At 35.9% G+C, this 24,953-nt stretch overlaps 1 protein-coding gene across 1 annotated transcript; it reads right to left on the reverse strand.

Moving 5' to 3' along the window:
* Positions 1-1,513: 1,513 nt before the first annotated feature.
* UFL1 (UFM1 specific ligase 1) lies at positions 1,514-24,306 on the reverse strand. The gene is made up of 19 exons (XM_080585951.1): positions 24,148-24,306; positions 23,376-23,521; positions 22,616-22,644; positions 21,787-21,884; positions 20,821-20,935; positions 19,519-19,649; positions 18,898-18,956; positions 16,388-16,534; positions 15,007-15,182; positions 14,168-14,347; positions 13,672-13,792; positions 10,809-10,931; positions 8,335-8,455; positions 7,531-7,694; positions 6,129-6,259; positions 5,906-5,986; positions 5,085-5,170; positions 4,475-4,655; positions 1,514-3,764 (listed from the first exon to the last, which is right to left on the reverse strand). The coding sequence occupies exons 1-19, from the start codon at positions 24,222-24,224 to the stop codon at positions 3,558-3,560; spliced, it is 2,373 nt and encodes a 790-aa protein (XP_080442077.1). The 5' UTR covers positions 24,225-24,306; the 3' UTR covers positions 1,514-3,557.
* Positions 24,307-24,953: the final 647 nt, after the last annotated feature.

Consider the following 24,953-nt stretch of genomic DNA (forward strand, 5'->3'; position numbering starts at 1 on the left):
TATCAAATTATTTATTGTATTCCTGAGAAAACATCTTTGCCTTTTACTGAATATGCTATTATTTGGGCCAGCAGAGAGAAGGAATCCTGCTCTCACAAGTATCCTGTTTATCCCAAAGCTTCAGATCATTACCATTTTTTATGTTTAAAGTACAACCATCATTCAAAATGTTTGAGTAGCATGTATTTGGAGGCTCCAGAAATACCCAAGGGAAAAATCACTACATGCCTTACGCTTATACTCCTCCCTAGGCAACCCCTTTTGGCCGCCACTGGAGAAACGATATTAGACTACACAGACATTTGATCTGACCCAGTACAACCACTCTTGTGTTTTCTGTGTAAGTACTAAACTTCCTATTCCAACAACAGTAACAACAAATCTACCCAGTTCTGTAGGAATTTCCATTTTCCTGTCCTAAGGAAATATAACTGCTATTTAAATAAGGGAAATCACAGAGCAGTATTTCAGAAGAAGCCTATTCAAAGACCCTAAAAAGCCTGTAGTTTATCTGAGCAAGCTGTTAAAATGCATTAATCCAGACAACAACCCCCAAATATTAACTATTATTTGGAAACTTGTGCCAATTTTTGTTTCAAAGATGTTGCAAACCAAGAGAACAGGAAAGAAGGCTGCGAGTTCCCGCAGAGCACCAGTTCACTTATTCCCAGCAGACCTGAAATAACCAGCTACAAAAGTCACAATTTGCCACTTAGTAATGGGGAAAAGAAAGGCTACTGCTGAGAAAGATATTTTTCCACCTACAGTTAATGCACCTACTCTAATTTGCTGAGAGCAGCAAACGAGACCATGAAAAGTCTGTTTATAAATGTTTGTACATATGTACATGTATTCACAGGAGCTATAATGGTGGTGTTTAAGGTGAAGGACACAAGAGGCTTACACTAAATACTTAAAGCCAAAGTAACAGTGTTGATTTGTATATTGTGCATCCCCTTTCATTTCCCTAGATATGCCAATAGGCACTTCTGTTTTGTGAACTGAACCTCTATGACAAGAATACTCTTACACTCACATACACAGAACCATAGAGTCGTTAAGGTTGGAAAAGACCTCCAAGATCATCTGGTCCAACCATCACCCTACTACCACTGTCACCCACTAAACTATGTCCCTAAGCAACAAGTCCACCCTTTAATTTCTCATAGGGAGAGGTAAAACCCACAAATTAGCATCATATTCAGGAAATTATAAATATTCTTTTTCCCTCTCTTTCAAGATATGTCTACTTCATAAACTAAAGACTGTTTTTCCATATCTAAGAGACAACAAAAGTATCTGTGGGAAGGTTTTCCAACCTGTGTGTCCTAGAATTCTTAGTAACCATAAAAGACCTCTGAATTTTAGTGGCTTTTTCTCATCTACTTAGAAGAATACACATATTTTTATAATTCTTATAACAATGGCTACCATATAGCAACTCTAATGCATGATTTAGTAGATTTTATAAGTTATTATTCCAGCATAAAACAGAATCAAACAAAAACACAGGGACACTCAAAGCAGCATTTTATATAAAACAGTGCATATAACTGACTGCTGTTTGAAAGCTGCAAGTCGCAAGATCATCAACCATTGGTTAGATCAACAAAATGCATTTTAAATACTTCATCATTTAATGTTATTAAAATAATTTCATATTTGCATACAGAATGTCATATGGCATACTATTTACAAAATAAATCCATGTTATATAAAATCGTTTACATTCAGTATAGGAAAATTGTAATTATTCTGGCTAAATAACAACAAATCAAGCCTATTCACTGTATGCAAACTTTTTCTTAAACAAAGCTGAACAGCCAGAACACTACTTTTCTCTTATTCCTCACTGTCCTTTATTGTCATCTAAGATAGCCTCCATCCAAAGAAAAAGAAACAACTACCTTTGCTTCTGCCTTACAACTGGCACACTGCTTTTGTCTTACAGTGGGTAAAAGATCAGAATTATGATGTGAACATCATTAAATATAATGTACTTTTATAATTTTTACCTTATCAAAATTAGCTCAACCTTGGTTAATCTGAGTTTCCATATGTGACCTCATCAACTTTTTGTTGTTCTAATTTCAGGCTTTTAGATAATTTTGATTAAGCATGTAGAATACATGAATGGTATTTGTTTTGCTGAAAAACACAGTATTTAAACAAAGTAGGACTTGCACAGAATATATTTGCTTTCTTTCATCATCAAAGAATTTTGGATAGTATGGGTGAACAACTTTTTCAGTGAAAAGTATGCTTTCTTGTCTTAGTACTCAAATTTGATTTTATGCAAAAAACTGGAATTACACATGTGAAACCAATAGGCCTTACTGAAGTAATACAAAGCTAAGAAGAATCTGATACAACCAAAATATTTCTGGTTTGAAAACGATCTTATTTTAAGTACAAATTAGAAATTAATTTGACAGTGTTATGACAAGTTTTATGTCATAAATAGTGGCAGAACTCTAATTTATTTAACGTACACATTTTCTGCTTTCCTGAATACATAAAGTACTTGTGAAAATAAGGCATGTAAAAAACTTGAGGGAAACACTTTCAACAATATTTAGCTATTTCAGGTTAGAAAAACAAATTTCAGTCCATAACGTTTATGTAAAAATATCTTAAAAGTTACCTTTCAAAAATTTTTTTTTAAGAACCTCAGGGTAAACAGAATACCCGAAGTTCCCTTAAGGCAGCTGCCAGAATGCAAGCATGTGCTTCAAACTGCGAAGGGAACTGGACTGAGAAATCAACAAGACTGCTGAATAACATGTGGTATGTTAAATACGGAAGGTGCAACATCATTTCTCCACCCTCAAAATATCAGTGCAAAAGGTTATTGCCTCTTCTGTCCCAATTACAAGTTTTAAATGAGCTGCTATTACGGATGTTAATACACGAATAGTATGGGTGTGCTGATTTTTGAAAGGTTTCAGTACCTTTAGAAACTCACATTAATACTGAGTCACTTAAGTTTAGGAATATAAACTTGTACTCAGTGTTTTTACTCTTGCGGTTTAGTGAACAGAAGCTGCAAATATCTAGCTTGATATCAAAAAGTAAATATGGCCTTTCATTTGTACACCATTTATAGCAATATTATCATTTCAAAACTAGTCTTTGAGATTGATACATACGCTTACATAAACTTATATGCAATCCTTGTATCACTATAAATCCAAATCAGAAGAGCATAACTAGAAGCATGTAACAGAATAGTGTTATATGAAAAATAACCATTTCTTGAGGTCTCATATGAAGTCGCCAATTAAAAAAACAGTGTTTTCATACCCAAAGTGCCCACATTTGCACTCTGTCACACCTACATCTAATGCATTATTATGCGTGTTACAGGTATGCTGCAGTAGTACATAAACAAAACTCTATTTGTCACTATCACACAACAGCTGTGTACCCTGGCTGTGATTTGCGAGAAGCCAAATATTAAAAGTTTTTCAAACATTTTCTCCTATCCTTCCCCTCAGGATAAAAAAAAAAAAAAAAATCTGACTATATCATGGATGTGGATGTACTCAATAATCATTTTATTCCTCTGTTACAGAAGATTTTCTAGGTCTGAGAACAAGATCTTTGATAGAGGTAGCGATTTCCTGGAGCTCTTTCCGAATGGCATCTGCTCCTTCGTCCTCTTCTTCTGTTTTGTCACTGTCCCCCTGTTCAGTCTTCTTAGTCTGATTGATCAATTGTTTCACTACTAATCCCTGGTATTTGACTAATAGAGAATGCTGATCCTGAGGGAAAAAAAAAAAAGCACAACAAAAAGAAATGTCAACATTACGGAGAAGGTACACAAACTTTTAATTAATTGAAGAATAAATGTTAAAACAATAAAGATTCTTCCATTCTTATGTAAAGGAGGTTAGCGATGCATCTATTTCCATCAAGTTATTTTGCAACCTAACCTAAATTCCATGAAACAGGTAGAAAAATGAAAGTATTTCCATGCTGAGGGAACAGGACAATTAACCACTGAAGCAGTAAAGCAATGCAGTCAGTAAACACCATTAGTTTTGGCTGATTAGATATAGAATTTGAAACTTTTTATTTTTGAAGAGGTACATCTTTTTTAAAACTGAATCAGAAAAGTTCAAAAGCATTCACGCTCTAGGTAGGAGAAAAGAGAGTTTTAAGAATTTTTATTGATTTATAACATTCCATAATGGATAGCTGACTCTACAGATAAAGGCAAAAGCTACAGAACAGATGGATGACAGATTTTTAATTTTATTTAAAAAATGTTGAAAAGAGATTTCTGAAATGATATGCTTGAATAGAAACACAGATCAGACAAACTGCATATTCTGCACATAAAGTAAAGATTAGACATGAAAAACAAAGGTGCTAGTGTTATACAGCAGGAGGAGTCAGTATGAGGCACAACTCTTTATGTTTAGTCATAGAAAAAAATGTGCTTTCCCGCTAAAAGGCTAGAAAGGAATACCTCTGGGATCTTGCCGCTTAGGAAATTAATGATCTGTGGTACAGATCTCCCTGGTGCATGAAGCATACAGTGGGTCGAAAACTGAAATAACAGTACTGATGTCAGGTGCAGAACAAGAGCTGGATCTTCTGTTACTTTTAGCTGTTCAATCAGAGCTTGTCTATGCTGAAACAAGACTTGCCTAAGAAACAGGAATGTATTAGATTAAAATATGTTTCCCATTCTGTCTAAAGCTCTTCTAACATTAATAATGCTATTTTCTCCTCTGATTGACCAGTTCTTGATATGAAACTCCACACTAAAAGGAAATTAAAAACAAAACAAAATGCACTGGTGTAGCTCAGATTTTGAAAAACTCCCTAGTGAACCTACACTGCTATGTTGTAGTAACCAGTCAGCCAAGCACCTTAGGTAAATACAAACTCTCCTCTCTGCCTTCTCCCATGGAATTAGGGCTGCCTTCCTTTGTATTTTTCAGTCAAACAGTTTGGAAAGAAAGACTGCCTCTTACGCATTCTGTGTGACTGCTACCAAACTAACCATCTGACACTTGTGCAACAACAAAGCTACATTTCACACAGTGTAAATAGAATAAATAAAATTAAGGTACCTTTCTTTCTTTTTGTCTCCTTTTTTCACCATAATATCACAAATATCTGCTGCAGAATCAAGGTATGAAAGGAAATCTTCTAAACTCTATTAAAAAAAGTAATAATCTGTTTTAGCAGGTTACAAAATAAGCTAATTACTGTTCATAATTAATCACCCAAACAGATGACAATGAATACACTTGGAATAAACTATGTTAGGAAAAAAAAGTATTTAATAAAAATTAAGTTTATCCATCTTCCAATAGTTCACGTATTTAAATACAAAAACTGTATTGTAATGTTAGTCTTAGAAATGAAATACTAAAAAGGAATTCATTCTACAGTTCTCTGTAGACTTTTCTTCATTAAGAATAGCATTTTGCATGTAAGAAATAATAAATTGTGTTCCTTTATACTTTGACTGCCATAATCTGTTTTTTATTTTATTATTTTAAATACCCAGGAATACTAGTTGAAGAATACATGGGAGAACATCAGGAGCTTCAGGAAGTAAATACAAGAAACATCAATCACTTTAAACTGCAGATTCTCTCTCAGCTTTTGTTTTTCTCATCTATGCATAAAAGATACACTAGAGTCCATCCGGAAGCAAACAGCCAGGTGACCATCAGTATCAAAATATAAGATTTCACCTCTTAAAATTCACAGATATGAAAATGTACTTACTCTCACTGACTTACATACATTCAAAAGATGACTTTGCCTTCAGCATTTAAAGCAGCAGCACCATTTATGTACTACACTATGTCTTTCAGCTGTTTATTAACATAGTATCACCAGAACAGAAAATCTGAGCTCAAAACATTCTGGAATACTTTACCTTGCCATTCAGAGAAGTATGCAGTTTAGTTAAAGGACCTTTGGTGTCTTCTGGCAATTTACCTAAAATCTTAGTCCTGACCTGTATGAGAGAAGAATGGAAACAATCTGCAATACAAATTACTATTTTAACTGTAGGCATATTTGAACAGAAGATAATTAAATATTAAATAAATATCACTGATCTACTTGAGACTGGCGAAAAGGAACTGATAGCTGCGTACCTCACTTGTGATGGCAGAATAATTTTCTGTTGTCATCATTGAATCAGATGCTAGGAAGTTGAAAATAAGATTTGTAATGTCTGTACAGACAGTCTTCAACAGGTGCTTGACAAGGTTAGTCTGAGTTTCATCTGTTTAAAAAAAAAGAAGATTAAAAGTGGGAAAGTAACTTATTACAGCTGATTCATACAAACAATTATCACAACACTTCCTAAATCATGGACTCTATCAACCCAGAGTAGTACAAGAAAGTTATCTAGATACGTGAAGAGAATCTTCCCTCATTTACAGTTCCTCATTCCTCAGTGAAAATGTGGACTTTCGGGTCTGTAAGAGCATTTGAATGCACAGTTAGTACTTCAAAGGTGTATCTGTATGAACAAGAACTACTAATGAACAAACACACTGTTGATTCTACCAATCAACAAGTAGAAGTATGAAAAAGAAAACTCAACAAGACAAGCAGTTAAATGAGCAGGCATGTGACATAAGACTGAAATAGCAGAATTTTAGGAACAAAAGAACCAGTGTACAAGAACAGAGGCTAATGGGAAATAACTAAATTTATTTCAAAACACATGAATACATTTATTTGTTTTGTGTGTGTTAATATTTCCTTTTGCTGTAGCTTTCCACAGGGAAAGTTTCAAAGAAAACTGAACAGAGCACAGAATCTTGGAAACATTTACAGCATTAGGAAGATGCTGTATATATATATATACATACATAAAAATAACATACATGTAATTTACATGTATTATACATAAACACATTATATATACACATATTTTATACATACACATATATATATATACACACATATATGAACAGGAGTTGGCCTGTTAGTAACTCAGCACTTCTGTTTCCAACCAATTTAAAAAAAAAAAGCCACAAGTCTTTGCTTGTAACAGAAGTCCTTTCTGTAACAAAATATAGGTAGCTAAAGATGACACATCACAGAGTAACCCACTGCAAAATGAATCTACACCTTTTTGAAAATGTACTTACAAGGAGAGGTTCCTTTCAATACAAACCAAAAGAAGGTTGAGAGGGGAGTTCTCAAGAGTCAGGTGCTATTCAGTGTTTTCACTAGTTACAGGGGTGACAGAGTGAAGTCAGTTAAAAAAATAGTAGAGAGAATAAAAACTGAAAAGGGACACAAACACTTTGGAAGAAAGGACAAGAATACACAATGACCTGGTCAGAACAAAGACTGTGGATATGAAATAAACAGAATGTGTTTCAGTAAGTGTGCAGGAGGTCAGTTTTAGACATTATAAATACATCCCTAAGTTTTCATTTTCTTAAAATTGTTGTTCTTCTTTGACTCTGAATGTAGATTCTGGAATAAATTCAGCATCCTTGAAGGAGTGCATTCATTTTAACTATATATTTATTATACCTGTGAAATGCTTTGTTCCTTTTTCAAATAACCGAATGTTGTTGTACAAGTTTGAGAATTCTTCCTGCAAGTCCTTCATAGTCTGTCTTCTGCTAGCTCCAGAGGAAGATGTTGAAGACGTAAAAACGGAACGCACAACTTCTTGATAGCTTTTTGTTAGAGGTCTTAGAACAGGGAAGATGAGGGAGAAAAAAAAAGAGTATTAAGCAAAGTGTAAAAATGTTGAAGGTTTTTCCAAACATACCAATAGAGAAAGCTATGTCACGACAGAGTGAGTGGGACATAAAAGCCACAGAATGATGATATAAAGCAAGCCCATAAGGGGCTCTTATGGTCTTCTCATGTCCTCTTTGCCCTGAATACATACACTTATATCTCTCTCTCTCATGGAACATCTTTTAAAATAAATTATTCATCTTTGCTGACCTAGCTTACCATCCAGTTACACAAGTGCCAGTAGTGCCACAAAGGACAGGGGACATACAAGAGCTGTACACAAGATGGCACTGGTGAAATTCCAACACAGATCAGTGTAAGGGTGTGGAAATGCAACCGTGACCCTGAAATCTCTTCCTGACATAGGACACAGAACTTCCTACAGCTTGGCAGAAGCATTATTTCTCATTATTGTGACAGTACAGCTTTCTAATACAAAAGGAAGTATATAACACAGAGCTGTACAGAAAGAGAATATTGATTCACTTCCATCAGTATTTTTTTTCTAAACAAGAAAACAGAATCAAGAGAAGATTCATCTGAAATGAATCACAGACTTTCTAACTCTGTTTGAATTACAGAAGTTACCTTATTAGATGTTCAGCAAGTTCTGTAATAAGCTCCTCAGGGCAGTCTTGCATATGGGTCTTTAAAACATCCTGAACTTCCTCTTGGGTCATGAAAGGGAACTCCAGATGCTTATTCCTATCTGCAGTAGCCATAAACAACATTCATTGTCAAAACTCTATACTTAACATTGCTTTAGTTACTCTGTGGCATGAGACACTGAAACACCTCAAAGTTCAAACCTCCTCAGAAGAAATACATTACCAACAATGCAAAGAAAAAGATGACTATAGATGACAATAAAATTTTGTACATATGAAAAATTGATGAAATCTCCCTTTTGATCACAGTTATTTTCTGTTACGGACAACTTAAGAAATACACAAAAACATTTTGATAGAAGATTTCAAACTGCCTGGCCCATATATTAGTTCAGGAAGGATGACGTCACCAAGACCAAACAGATTTTTTTTTAATGTCAAAACTGAATGGAACATTATTACTTGAGGGATTTCACAAGTTATTTTTTAAACCCAGTTAGTAATGTAGACAATCATATAACAGAGAGTATCCTCAACTTGAGGTTACAGTTCAGGATTACATAGAATTTCAGATGGGATATAGCAAGAAAATTAAACCAGACAAGAAGTTCTGGTATTTTCTGGTATTAAGACCACTTTCTATGCTGCTTGTAAATGCATATAAATTATTGCACCTGTATTTTTTTTTTTGGGCAATATATTAGGTTCATCTGCATGCTGCAGATGTTAGTTTTTACATATAAGAATGAGATCAGGATGATGACGGGGAACTGGAAAAGCACAGGCATTACATATTCCAGCTGCAAGATAAAATAGGGTTATTCTGCACATAAGGTAACTGAATCAAAGGAAATCAATGATTCTCCCAATCGTGCTACAGTAGCAGTGAAGAACATACAAGACTATATAAAACAGATGGAAAGAAGACTTAGACCAGTTTTTGGAAGGGTGTTATTTATATTTGAATGGTTACATCTGAATTTATCTTGGGATTTTAGTTCATGAATATGATGACTGAGTATTTTTTTTCTCCTGTAAAAGAAGTAACTTACAAATGAAGTTAATCAAACAGCATTCATCACACACTATTTAATTCAGTCTATTTATTACAACACAGCAAAACTAGCAACAACTGTAAAACATGAAAGGTCACACACAAAAAAAGGCTGATTTAACACTGTGTTACTCAGTAACTCATCAATCTGGAATAATAACTTCATTTATATGTGAATTACAGGAAACTATGAGAGTGGTATCACCCAAAATTAAGATGCTGTGCCTCAAAACTTCAAATATGTTTAAAAGTGTTTTGCAGTCACTATTAGAAGTCTAGATACTACATATAAAATGGAAGCACACATCTGGTACTTGAATTAAATACAAAATACGTAATTATCACTGTTTCATTTACAGCCACTGTTTAATGAAAGTCTAACCATGTAGGCATCTGCTTATGAGGAAGCCTCCATGCTCCTTTTCCTAACAATCAGCAAGGAGAAATGGGCACCAGCAGGGAGTGATTCAAACTCCTCCTATAATACACATCTAAAAATAGTCAGACTGATGGGCCTTCAAAATACCTACTTTCTGCCACTAAAATGTAGGCTTACAAAGGTAACTAGCTCAGATGTAGAAATCTCATTAACACAAGATGAATCCTATTTAAAAATATTAAAACTGTCTTTTTATGCTTATGAGGACTAATGTCTAAGTACCGTTTCAATGCTATAATTTGTTTAAGTTAACCAAGCTTTGGAACTGGATGAGAACTACTTTATTTATCATAATTCAGCATGAGTTAAGAAACCCACTACAATACCCCTATCACAGAAACACAGCATGGTTGAGGTTGGAAGGGATCTCTGGAGCGTCATCTGGTCCAACCCCTCAGCTCATGCAGGGCCACTCAGAGCTGCTTTCCTAGTACCATGTCCCAATGGCTTTTGAGTATCTCCATGGAGGGAGACTCCACAACCTCTCTAGGCAACCTGTGCCAGCACTTCATTATCTGTACAGTAAAGAGTGTTTACTGAACAGATGAAACATCTTGTGTTCCAGTTGGTTCCCACTGGCTCTTGTCCTAGCACTGAGCACCACTTAAAAAAGCCTGGTTCTGTCTTAATTGCACCGTCCCTTTAAGTATTTATATACATTAATATCATCCTGAAATCCAAACCATTTCCTACATAAAATCAAAATTTAAAAATATCTGCTTTATTTTCCATTACTTCGGTTTCTTTTTCAAAGACTAAGTTATACTATTCAGTGAATATGTCCATTTCACGTAAATAGCAGTATTACATCCATTGATATAATTCTAACTGAATAGTATTCTCATATTCTTTGATATTTTACCTGACCTTACCAACATAGTGGGGAAATCAAAGATGATGAAAAGCAAGTGATATAGACATGTCTCTACGAATAGATAGTACCCAAAATAAAATGACGTACCTGTGCTAGTTGTTTGTGACTCTTCATCACTGTCAGCATCCTTCCTTCCTTTCTTCTTGGTTTTCTTAATCTTGATCTCTCTAGCATTACCACCTCCTCCTCCTCTCACACTTCCACTGCCCTCTGGTGGAGAATTACTTGCTTAGTTCACAGTTCCAGCACTTAAAAGTTCACAATATTATAGTAATTTATCTGCAGTACTTGTTAAAATTTAAATTAAAAAAAAAAAAAGTCAACCTGTCTTGAAAGGTAACCTACAATACATATTCCAAAATACTAGTGTCATAAGTTTAATTCTTAAGAAAAAGAAAAGCATACTGAGTGAAAGCTTCATTTAAGCCAGTGTCACAAATAGACACAAATACTAACCATATATGCTATTAAAAAAACAAACACAATAATGTCTTTTTCCAGATGAAAACAGATGAAATACTAATTTCAATTTTGTAATGGGAGATTTTCTATTGGCTGAAAATAGCATTTTAGTAAACATTTAGCATTTTGTTCAGTGATGCTGAATAACCAAGTTACTCAAAAATATTCCAGATAATGCAACTTTGTTGACTTTCAGAGAAATAATCCTCCATAGTAAGCATTTATCCAAAATATTCTTGAAAACGTGCATTCAATTAACTAGAACACTAAGTTTTGTTCAACTGTTCCATTGCTTCACTGTGAAGCAACGAGATGATCCAGTTCCGACACAAAACAAATTACTTAGTTCATAGGTGCTGTAACCCACGTATTTACACTGCAGATAGCATCTCAACTTACAAAACATTCCCTCTGCACAATGTAAGTTGCTTAGCTGTTTGCTCCCTTTTTCATTACTTGTTCCCTTGTTTTTTGACTTTAAGCTCCAGAATAATTAGTTCTATGCATGCACTAAGTCTTCAGAAAGTAATTATTTTTCCAGTTAAATATAAGGTCCAAGTTTTCAAGTTACTATGTTACCTAACAGTACTACCACCATTTGAGAAAAGGAAACACAAGGGCAAGATGCTACTACTTAGAAAGCTAACTGCATAGCATTACTTTACAGGAACATCAAACTCGTCCAGTAGCATCTAGCAGCGCATTGTAAGATCTTCTGAGTTTCTGACCTCTCCATAAAACAAGAGTTGATGTTTTTCACAAACTTATTTAAAATGTGACTGCATTCAGATGAGCAGATACAAACTGTTTGTGAAGTGTGCAATGTATTAGTTATTTTGAAAGCAAGCTACTTTCATCCTGCATTTAACTTGAATAGCCACACTAAAAAGCCACAATCCATAGTCAGGATCACATTCAGAGAGCAATGAAGAAAGTGAGACTACAACTGGAAAAGAAGTCATAGTTTATGACAACAGGATGGACTGTAACCTACAGGAAGGATCATTTCTGCAGCGTCCATATATACTTATTTGTAAGAGACTGCTACAAATGGCATTATAAGTGGACAACTGACAATTCATCTTGAAATCACTAAGTACATGGCAGAATCCGTATTTGTACTAGTGGCGTTAACACTTAGGCCATGCCAGGTTCCACTTGCACAGAGACACACCTGCACAGACAAGACGGTAAGGCAATGTGACATCGGCCACGTTTTGCCATTATGCAGCAACACCTAATCCTTAAACCATGATTTTGAATGTTGTGAGGTAACACATGTAACAATCAATACAAAAACACTTCACAGTAGTCTTGCTTATTGTGCAGCAGATGTTATCTGTGGATATGAACAAAACTCCAAATGGTACATGCTCAGTAGAGACTTTAATCCTCAGAAGGCTGGAAACTGAAGTCATTCTATTTATGACAGTTCAATTAAAGTTCAAGCTTCTCTACTTCAGATACGGCCTAGAAAAATCTGCTGTCTCTTGTGGCAAGAGTAAGTTTAGTTTCCATGCCAACTCAGTCATGGCCTTTTTAAGAGTAGAATCTTATATTTTATTTTTCAGATGAGTATATTCAATTAAGCTAGATGCATCACTGCTCTAATTCTGTTGCTTTCAATAGCATATAAAACTCTGCATGTGGGTTCAACATAGATTGCTCAGCTGTGCCGTGGCAACACAAGAGTCATGTGAAGCCTCTGGAACTGAAAATACAGTGTTTAGTCCGAAAAATGTTTTAAAAACTAGAAAGATTTCAAAGGGTTTTTAAAACTACATATTTTTATTCTCCTTCAAATTAAAATTTATTCCAACCAGCCAACAGACAAGTGGAGTAAAGCATGGAATTAATTTAACACACAATATACCATAAAGTAAATTGTGTGAAACTCCAAATGACTGTTATGTATGCAAACATAAAATTATTGGCATGGGATTCTCAAAAAAGAAGCATAACATTCCCAATAAAAAAACAAAACACCTTAGTATCTCATTTCTGAAGTTAGACTGAGTGATTTTGGAAGTAATTTCTGAACACTGTTAAGAAATATTTTAATTTTTCTGGATCTCTGAAAGTGTAGAGAGTAAGAGCATATCTGCACTGTGTAGTAAGAAATGGTACAGATGTCCCTGAGCTGGTTCCACAAGACCTCACACACAACTCATTCTTATGTGAATATACCATATACACAAATAAATGAACACGGATTCCATTTCTAGAGCCATGTGCTTTGTGCTGGACTAACTCAGGATTTCTTTATGCTACTTCATCTGTACTTTGAATCTGAAATGAGTTCTCATGTACATAGCTCAGATACATCCACAACTACAGTATAATCATGACAAGTGGTTGGATTGTTTCCTAAATATCTTCAGCAAAGGACTGGAGGAAACTAATGGACTACAAAACAGAATAACTTCATATTTAAGTATTTGTAAGGCTAAACATTTTTTTTTTCATAAGCAAAACATTGATGCTTTACCTGTTGCCTTCTTTCTTCTTTCATCTTTTTTGTCTTTTTTATTAGCATTTGAATTTTCTAAAACAGAAGCCTGTTTTAAATCTTCTTCAGTGATTAAATGAACAGGGTTATTTTTCATTTCCTACAACGAAGAACATGAACTTAATGGGAAAGATATAGACAGCAACAAAAGATGCATACAGGAATGTTTAAGCCATTTAGCAATTTCAAAGTATACTAATCTAACATGATGTTTTCCAAGAGCAACACGTGAAGACACATTTAGTCACCTCTCTAAACTCAGTATCTGATCATACTGTTACTGTGATGGTGTTCCCTGAGCAAAACTGGATATACACTAAACTGCACCAACTGCATACACAAATTCTTTCCTCATTTTTTGCTCGTCTTCTTAAGCTGTATTTCAGATGAGAAGTAAAAAGATGGTAACAGCAAACAGAAAGACAAACTATGCTCCAAAACTCAATGTAGCATCTTGACCAATGAAAAACTGTACCTTTTCAGCCTTCTGTTTCATCATATCAGAAAATAGATCAGTACAGCTGCTTAGAAATTTCTCACTGACCACAATGGTGTCACTGAAGACTAAACCTGAAGAGTTTTTGTTCAGAGATCTCATCACTTGTTGAAGCAAAATTCCAGAATCTTCTACTGACAATGAACTTGGCAGAAGAGTCTAGGGTAAAGAACATCAAAGTTATTTACATACATAGAGTATTCTAGAATAGACAGACATACACATGTATGGATAAATAGGACTCACAGATTTGCTGTTAGCTACTTAAAATATATTTCACTTATAAAATTAAACTAGTAATTTAAGAGTAAACACTATTTTAAATCTCCTAACATCCCAAAACATCACTGCTACATCTGGGAAAAAGCACACTGATTTCTTCAAAATGCAGCTCAAAGTGATACTCTAAGGCCTAAAATAAGGATTTACCTAGGACAAAATGGCTAATATCCCTTACTGAACACTTACATATACTTACTGAAATTTACATAAGACTTCAGCTTAAGGCTTTTTCCAAAAGAATACAAAAAAAATATATTGTTCTCTAGCAAAAAACATTAGCATTAAATTTAAAATGAAAAGTTAGTCTTATGTATCTATCAAGTGAATACTGACATGGCCTTCCTTTGCTTTTGTTCAGACCAATGTAAAGGAAAATAAAGTTTTTTTATATTTGTTATGATATTTTGTCTGAATATTTTTGTTTGACAACATGGGATTTACACTAAACATACATGTAGCTTCAATAAAATATCATCTGACACAAAAATAAGACAAAGCAGATAAACCCAACAACAACAACAGAAAGGATCACTTACTGCTACATCTATCCAGGTTCCAGAACTGATTGCTTCTTCTATGGAAGCTTCAACCTGATCCACAATTTCTTGACCAACACAAGCTGTTCTCAGAAATAAGAGTTTTGCGGACTTGTATCTTTTTTTAATGTAGCCTGCTGGGTCAGGGATTCCAAGTCTGTATAACGCATCAAATTCTATAAAACAGTTAGAAATGTGTTAAGTTTAAATATCTTCTTATACTATTCATGCTACTTACAAGATCTTATGTAGCAATTTTCTAGAAAAGCAGGAAAAAAAGAATTACGTATAGTTTCTATATGCGTAAGTGCAACTTCAAGCTGATGCTGACCTAAAACTTGCTTCAATACAAGCTACAGCTAAACGCAGTCGATAGAAATATGAAGAATAAACCATGGACATGACTTCAGTCCAAGTTTTGGAAAAAATGCTTTTTTCAGATTCTTACACCATTAAATTTATCTTTCCAATGACATCTTCCCAAATCATTCTAACATAGCATTAACAATATTTACAATATGTAAAATGTCAAAATCTTATGTTTTCTAAAATTAACCCAATATACTCGTAGAATTGTTCAGTGCCTCACAAGCAAAGCATTTAAAGCATTTGGCAGTTTAAACTTAGATGTTCTAAAAACATTCAAAGACTCTGATGGATACTCTATTAGTTGAGCAATATTACGGAAACACTTAAAAAAGTACTACAGTATGTAGAAAAGTATGTTGAGCCTTTTCAAAATGCAAGACATTTTCCAAAATGCAGGATTAATAAATGGCCCTCTGGGACCATAAGGGTACGCTCCCCTTTTTATTCAGGTCCACATTTTCCCACAGCTCCCGTTTTAAACCACCATCACCAGGCATCAGTCAGCTTTAAGTCAGATAGACATATCTGGATTCAAATAGGACATGAGTGTTATCCACTCCAGTTCTGCAAATCTTACTGTCGAAAAGGTTCTTCCTGTGCACTGCATGCTTGGCTATCAGGACAACCAATAGTCAAAGTTTGTTTGCAATCTAGATACCTGACCTAAAATTCCCAACTATGTGGGCCAAATACAACCACCTGAAAAGTCCACCATAAGCAGTCTATTTAAGAAACGTTTCCAGAACAGTAATAGAAGTAGCATTTTTAACACCATTTGTGTGAAATAAAGTTACTGTTTAGCAGTATGGTTCTCTCTGCTGAAATATGGTTCCTTCTGCTGAAGTAACACATAATTATAAGCAAGACAGTCTTTTAAAAGGAGTATCAACTGTACTTATTACCACTTATACTTGCAAGGCTTCACACTAGATAGTACCTATATTAGAGTAAGACTAAACACCTATACTAACTTTAGAAAGGTATTTTATCCAAGAGAAAAAAGATTAATTACCTAAGTAACCATTCTGCTTGAAAAAGGAATCCACCCAGTTGCTTTGTGTTCTGGCATAAATGTCTGGAACAAACACAGCCTTATCCTGTTTCCCACCAACTACAGTGCCTTTTAGACGACCAGTGTTAACAAGTTCTTCTAGCACAGCTAAAAGAAAGAAAAACAAGTGAAGCGACATTTTCCACTTTGATGTATCCATTAATCTAAACATAGCAATTATTTTCCCCGTTTTGTTTCTTCTTTTCCCCCTAATTAGTTTTTTTTTTTTTACTATTAATTGAAAGATACTAGAGATCAAAATGCAAGTGCTTGTTCTAATGAAACATTACCAAGTTCTATCCATTATTTTTAATGCTTCTAAGAATTTCTTGACAAAAGCTCACAAAATCATACAATGTTCTGAAAGAGTGAGCCACTGCGGCAGGATCAAAAGTCTCTTTATTCAACATAGGTCTGGACAGTTTCAGCCTTTAAGAAACGCAGACATAAAAGGCTTGTTCTCTGGGCAGACAATACAATATAAAAGTATTTTATTAATAGTGTTCTCTTTGCATTCACTGTTTGCATGTTAGACAATGTGGAAAATAGATTTGAACATACTAAAAAGACATTAAAAATTGCTATCTAAAATGCATAAATGTTAGCACCTATCATACGGTTTACAGTGAGTAATTTTATAATTTTACCATCTTTACGGTTTACAATGTTCACAATGTTGCTAGTAATAAACTCCTTGTAATGAACAAATATTGCTTACAAAGAATGTACTGGTATCTGGTAGAACCAAAGTACTAAACCTTTCTTCATGCTAACTATGGCATTTTCATTCCGTTAAAGGCACATGGGAATGTATGATCTGGCTCTTATGAAAAGGGAAAAGCAGAGCATAAGTCACTAGGTATATTAAAAAATAAAATAAATCAACTGCCAAGTTCTGCAGCAGTTTTGTCTGGAAGAGGCAAAACTCACAACTGCTACTTTAAAACACATTGATAATAACAACAAACATAAAAGACAAAGAGTATAAATAAAGTCATTGAAAAGATATTTTCAAGTTTCCAACATTTGTGGAAAGTTCTAGTGAAACATTACTGAGTTCTATTGATTATTTTAATATTATCAATAATTATCAATTATTTTCCCTGTCTGTGGCAAGGGGGTTCCCTGCTCACGGCAGGGGTGGGTAGAATTAGATGATCATTAAGGTCTCTTCTAATCCAAACCATTTTATGATTCTATGAACTGAAACGTTATCTCTGAAAAATGGATCAAATGAGCTCTGGCAATAAATAAAAAGTTCTTTGAAACTTATGAAACATCAGAGGGAATGAAATACAGTAAGAAGTAAAGAAAAAGATGAACTAACTCATTAAAAAAAAGGGACAGTACTAGAAGCACACTTAGCCACTGTGCTGATTGTTGGTGACAGGAAAACACTCAAACTTCAATTCAAATTAACATTGTACATGAGCAATACATAATCATGTACTTGCAGAGCCTGTAAAAAGGCTAACTGTATACTGAAATTTGTTGCCTGCTGCAACATTGCTATAATGCAGTTTAGCAGATTTCCCTTTTAACCTACAGACAGTTGGGCAGCACATTCCTAGAAAAAATGAAACCTTAAATTGATTATATGAAAGCAGGTTATTTATATGATTTGATTTAACTGCTAAGATTTTCATTTGTAATGAAGAAGCTTGTAACAAAGCAAGAAGGTAAGCACAGATTTTCCTGTGGAGCTCAAGCATGCAATGCCCCGAAGGCAAAAAGACTCAGAAGAGAGAGATTATCTTTCATGAGAAGAGATGGAAAACCATTAAAGGATTCTGAACAGCTGCAACACTTGGTCAGCCAACACACAAGACTAATGATGCTTGAAGCATCATCTTGAACAGATGGGAGGGGATTCCTGGTGGTCAAAGAAAAGCTGAAATATTAGAAGTGAGAAACAATTAAGTACTGCCTACAAGTTTCAGCAGTTGGATAGGAAATCTTTATGATTTTCTATATAAAGAGCTGCAGAAAATAAAGGTAAACAGTTTAAGAGTATGTTTTATCTCTCAGCATATAAAGACATTTAACTATGACTATAACAAAAGCTCTGCCTCTGCTATCAGAGAGAAAAGTCAATAAATAAAATCCAGAGCAGTTAATGCTGTTTGGATACATAAAATCTGTCCCCTTTTGTGCGCTTCACTGATAAAATTGCCAGTAGCTAAGGGCAAGTAACGAAACAGATGGCAAAACGAGTACTGTACTTCTTGCATCATCCTGCCCCCAGAGGCATTTCATTACTATATGCTTTCATTGCTTTAGATACAGAGAACATCTCTTCAGTTACAGATAGCACAAAATGTTTAATGCTTTTTATACTAGAGAGAAGCATACTGTTCTTTACTCCAGAATTAGTGGTATATACTAAAATGCTTCTTTGAAAGTGCACTTCTGGTAAGGAAGAATCTATGAATTAACTAACAAAAATACAAAACGGTCTGAACAAAACTCACAGTAAAGTAAATGTTCTTGAAATCCATACCGAGTGATCAAGTTACTTATTGGTGTAGGCCTTGGAAAAAAGAAAAACAAAACAATGTGACTAAATGACCCGAAATGGATGTGGAGAATCTAGAAACAAGAGGTTATTCCAGATAGACAAAACTATGTAGTATCTTCGCCCCACTCTGCTACACTGACAATTAACACAGGTTACAAGGTTTTAATTGTAAATTACTACGAAATTATAAGATATAACAGAGCTCTGGTAATTACCGTAAGTGACATTTTTTTCTTCATGCAAGCTGACACGCAAGATTTTCGATCTATTAAGAAACATTTCCTATAGGAATGTTTACTGGGTAGATGTTTATACAAAACTGACTGGGGAGTCGGGGAATGACAGTAAGGATAGATATTCTCCAAACAAACAAAAAAAACCCCACTGATCCACACCTTCAGTCAAAAAATGTAAATGTGTCTCAGTTATACTTCCTTGCTCTCCCAGAACTGAACTATACCTAAAGAAAGCTATCCATGAGTTTCTTTTCTTTTTCAGTCTCAAGTGAATTTGGTTTGTAAAGAACTATGGAAAAAAAAAGTTTTAATATGCGGTTGCAGGTGCTGCAATTTACCGAGTAATTGCACTGAAGAGACCACGAATGCGTGCTCGATGCCGGGAAACAAAGGCTTCTGTGAAAATCACCCCATGGTTTTCCTGGTCTAGTCGTCCGTGAATAATTCTACCCAAACGCCTGGATAATGCCTGTAAATAGAAGCAAGGATGACTGATAAAATTGCAGATAAGCAATGTTAAACAAAAATGAATTCAAAAATCTGTATTAACAGATAAGCCAGATAGTTTTGCTGAAAAAGGCAAAATATTCCGAAAGGAGGACTATTGGAAATTATTAGATATATTAAGAATGTGTCTAACTATATGTATGTTGATGCCATTGTAGCCCACATTTCAAATCAGGGAATTCAGCTTCCCTAATAATGCTCTCTTCTGTCTGTCTTAAAGGGATTACTATGTATGCATCCAATGTTGACAGAAAACTTTGCAAAAGAAATCCATGAGGTTTGGAGATGCACAATCAAAACTAAGTTTTAACCTTTCTATTTATTTTGTATGAACTAGAGGCAGAGAAATACACTAACCATTTTTTCAAACAGTCAAGAAGTAAATTAGCAACAATAAACACAAAAGAGGTTTTCATAAATATGCAAAGTAAACTAAACCTTCAGCATTGCCCAAGAAAGAAGGAGAAACCATATAATAACTTTCATTTTTAGAAATGTTTTTTGTAGAAGCTAGCCATCTAACAAACGTTAGAGGAATTCTGTTCACAAATTAAGAGTCAGCAAGTTGTAATTAATATGACTGCTCACTTAATACGCCACAGAACTACCCTTTGAAAAAAGTATCTTCCAAAAAATATCCAACCTTGACTGAAAGTCCCCAATTCTCCCTAATCCTTTTAAGTACTTAAGATAGTCATTTAAAGAAGTAAATAGTTTTTGTGAATGTCTGGCTTCAGATTCAAAAAAATATGTTTATTTTACCTTTCTTGAATAAACTGAAAAGTCTCTACCACTGTATTTCTGCCTCCTGGCTAGGTAATGAGACTGATGAAGTTACCCTAACATCTCTCTAATATGTCAAACAGTGAAATTTTCAGATCTTCCGCTAGTCTAACACATCCTTCTGTTCCTAACACTCAAAAAGACCCTGAAGAAATGTTGCCCAATACTGAAAAGGCAAACATCAATCTCAATCTGTCAACAGCTGTCACACTGCAACCTTTACATAGTAATTCTTTTCTGCTTAGAATGACAACCAGCCTGTCACAATTAAAGCCATGGATATTGCAAAGATGACAAAAGAAGGTGAACACAATTGATTCTACGTTTGATAAGTTGGTGGGTTCCATCACCTGTGTCAGGAAGTCTCCTGGAAGGTCATATGCCTTGCAGAGTTCGGATACTGTCACCTGGCCAGTTTCCTGTAGTTTATCATTTATTTCTTCTGCTAATTGGTCTAGGTAACTCCTTATTTAAAATGCAGGGAAAAAATAAGAGATGAAATTGATGTGAAATTCAAAGTCAACCTGTTATCCACATGCACTTCCGCTGCTGAATTATTAATTGGCCTGGCACTATACCTCGTTCTAGTGCATATTCTCAAAAACAAACTGAAAGTTATTTTACTTGAATAAAAGAGAAAGATGCCAGTGAAAATGTGTGTTTTTAAAAGCCTTGTAACCAAGGCAGCTAGTATTAAAATTGGTCATTTACCTGCTTGTATGAATCTGCCAAAAAAGAAGAAACAGGAAAACATTTTATGACAATGAGACTTAGAAAAAGGGCTTTAGTAAACATAGTACGTCTTAATTGTTTCAAGAGAGCCAGGAACTACACATTCTTTGCCAAGAATAAATCTTGCAATGCAATCAATAATGGAGACAGCCGCATAAGAGTATTACTTCAGTGTTTGTTGGTGTGTTGAAAGCCACAAAATAACTCATACATCTTAGGCTTGTGAGGTAAAGCAAGAGGTGGGTGAAAATGAGAGGGTTTGTCAACAGCTGAGGCAGACAGCGAGCCCACAGAACAAATGAGATCTGTCTCCTGAGCACAAAGACATGAAGAAGTAAGAAATAAAACCTCTGAATACTGGGCAGAGACATTCAGAATGCCTTTGCCCCATGGCTTCAGTGAATACCTTCAGACTGGCCTCACTAGCCATTTTGAAAATAAACAAATCACCAAGCAGCTGTAATAACAATCAAGAAAAAATGTATTTTGCCTCAGAAACAACAAAGGCTGACTCTCATTGTTAGCCTGTGTTTCAAAAAATAGAAGAGATCTAAGTTATACATGCTGCTCCTGAAAGCACTCACTCATTTATAAGTTGTCCCAGCACAAGCTGAATAGCTTTGTCTGACTTAACGATATCATTAGCTCTGTTTTCAATGTGCAGAAGGTCCACATTTATTATCTAAAAAAAAACACAAACAGAAACCAAAACTGTTATAAGAATTTTAAATTGAAAACCATTCTTAAACATCGAGCTATTATACTTAAATATTCTTATGTCCTAAGAAAAGCTGCTTTTATTTTTTTCTAGTATTGCATACATATACTGCAAATCTGTGATTTGGAATGAAGCTGCATTGGGTAAAAATACTCTTTGCAACTGTGACAAGGTTAATAGAAAGCTATGCAATACAAAATTGCATAAAGCTATGAATAGAAAATACTAAATTGCCTTTCAGAAAGGTTTTCTGATTCTAAGTAATTTTTCTCTAGCCAGAAGGGAAAATTAGTCACAGAGGAAGACTACTGGAGGATAAAGGTTAGTGGAGACAAGAGATTAATGTAGGAAGAGGGAAGATCCAAAAAGGCATGCAAAGTTAATTATGCATGCTCCTGCAGTTTTAGATTTAAATGGGAAACAATTCTTTTTTCCCCTTAGTCTGCAAAGGAAGAGTCCACAAAAAAATCTGTATATTTTGGTGCTGATTTCACAGATCACAGAGTATCTGTAAGTACAAAAGAACTCTACATAAAACAGTAAATGGATGCGTTAAATGATCTGCAGTACTCTGACAAAGGCTACCGGCTCGTCATAAACTGTTCTCTTATTAAAAAATGAGTGTGACTGACGAAGTCCACATTTACAACAAACATGATAAAAAAGAATATACTTTTTTATTACTAAAAAGTTACCTGTTGCAAGTCAACAATGTTTACTCGACCTTCAAAAAAAAGTACAAACATACTTTTAGTATATAAAACATATTTAAACAGGTTTAAAATACAGCATAGTCCATTGTGTACAGAACACTTCACTACTTTGTAAACCAACTAAACCAATTTCAGCTTTAAATATTGACAAATCACAGAAATCACTGACAGTAAGTGCAAGATATCCCATGCTGTTCTACACTATGGCTTTGCTGACAAACCAATACAGAAACCCCAGAAATAAAAATCACTTTTTCAGCTCCCTCCTGACTGGTTTTGCCTTGATGCTGATCAAATTTGACCACTAGTCCATAAGTATTAACACAGAGGCTGTCAAGCTTCTTACCTTTGCATAATGCTACTGTCAAACATCAGCAACAGTAATTTAAAAACATTATTATTACAACTAATGATGTGAACAGAGAATGGTTTTGAAATTCTGAGTCCTGTGCAAACATCTGGGCCAGATACTAAAATGCAAAATTCCCTTCAAGTAGACCAATTGCACCTCAGAAATTCTACATAGGCGAAAAAGAATCAAGTAACGTATCTTGATATTCTTAATTAAAGCCTAATACGGATTTGAAATGAAAAATTAAATAAACAAATTCAGATGTAGATGAAGCAAGAGGGAGCACGATCACTTTTTTGAAACATTATGGGTACTGAAGAAAACTATCAAATTCGTTCTGTAGCCTTCAATATTAACTTCCAAGAGGAGGAAAGCAGATGTGACACTTACCACCACAAACATGAAGCTCATCCCGGATCTCCCTACTAATCTGTGCTGGCGTGACATACTCTTTTCCATCCAGTGTATGCACTACTTCCAACTGCTTTTCTGCAATCAGTTTAGTGACGATTTCTATACAGTTCCGTTCCGACAACCTATCAACAGCACAAAGAGCAATCGGTTATTCCAAGCACTCGCTAACTTCAAATGCGCATTTTAAAAATACTTAACAGAGGGAATAAATTGATTACTTGCTGTTCTGTGCATTAAATATTTTTTATGACAGTCACTTTGTGTTCCTACTTGTCTGATGCCCCACAACTCGCCCACACAGCTTTTTGTGTGCGAGTCATCGCTGGGAGGTGATTTCCACTGCCCAACAGCTGTCAGCCCCTTTCGCAGTAGGATCGCACCTTTCTGTGAACGCAGACAGGGCTGCGCTTACAGGCTTTGTTTGCTACCCTTATACACTTCTTTATTACTTCCTTATTTATTTATTTATTTATTTTTTTTAATATAATCGAGTTCTGGGCCACAACCTTAATTACCCAACGACTGCTGACAGATCAGAGCGCTGGGCCCGAGGATGTTTACCGGCCGAGCCTCAGTGTCTCTCCTGGACCTAAATACAATCCTGGGGACCCCCCCGCACCCCCAGAACCCCAACACCCCCACCCCAAACCTCCCCCCCTCCGTGCTGCCGGGCCTGGGGGGAGGCCGCGGGGCGAGGCTCGGGGCCCTGCCGGCGGCGGGCTGCGGGCACCGGCGCGGCCCCGCTCACCTCTGGGCCACCTCGGCGAACTGCGCCCGCTGGAAGTCGGCGGCCAGGCGCCGGATCTCCTCCCAGGCGGCCGCCATGGCCGCCCTCCCCTTCCACGTCGGCCCGGCGGGGCGAGCTACGGGCAGCCAGCGCGGACAAAGCTCCTCGACGCAGCCTCTCCTCCCGGCCGCCCACAGCGCCCCCTCCCGGCCCGGCTGCCCCCGGTCTGCGGGGTTACATTTATTTATTTATTTATTTATTTTTTTGAGCCCGGAGAGCGTAAATTAAACTTGGTTTAACGCGCGAGCCAGGCTTTTGGGGTGTTTGTGGGAACGTTTGTGGAATTAGATGAACGACACTACTGAAAAATTTAGGGAGGCTCAGAGTGGTGTGTGAGGCACACAGCCTGTACAGCTGCTCAGTGGCAGCTCCGTCAGGCAGTGAGCCCAGTTTGTGTGGCTGTTGAAACAGCGGCCAACCACGCATTTTAAGGGCCCCTTCTGCCCTTATGTGGCATCGATTTGTCAATGGTAGTGACAGAGAACATGGGAGAGCTGAGTGTGCTCCTCCTTCATGCCGGCTGGTGAAGGGCCTGGAACACAAGTGCTATGAGGAGCAGCTGAGGGCACTGGGGTTGTTTAGTCTGGAGAAGAGGAGGCTCAGGGGAGACCTCACTGCTCTCTACAACTACCTAAAAGGAAGTTTTGGGGAGCTCGGGGGTGGCCTCTTCTCTCAGATAACTAGCTGTAGAACTAGAGGGATTGGCCTCAAGTTGCGCCAGGGGAGGTTCGGGTTGGAAATGAGGAGACATTTCTTCTCAGAAAGAG

This window comes from Anser brachyrhynchus (genome assembly GCF_964034855.1).
Source record: "Anser brachyrhynchus genome assembly, chromosome: 3".
Classification (NCBI taxonomy): Eukaryota; Metazoa; Chordata; class Aves; order Anseriformes; family Anatidae; genus Anser; species Anser brachyrhynchus.

Excerpts from the sequence above, each read along its gene's own strand:
- UFL1 (XM_080585951.1), bottom strand. The coding sequence starts at position 24,224 with ATGGCGGCCGCCTGGGAGGAGATCCGGCGCCTGGCCGCCGACTTCCAG. Across the intron at positions 20,936-21,786 it reads CTGGGACAACTTATAAATGA|GAGTTACCTAGACCAATTAG; the intron begins GTGAGTGCTTTC and ends ATTTTAAATAAG. Across the intron at positions 3,765-4,474 it reads TAAGCGGCAAGATCCCAGAG|GATCAGCATTCTCTATTAGT; the intron begins GTATTCCTTTCT and ends TTTTTCCCTCAG.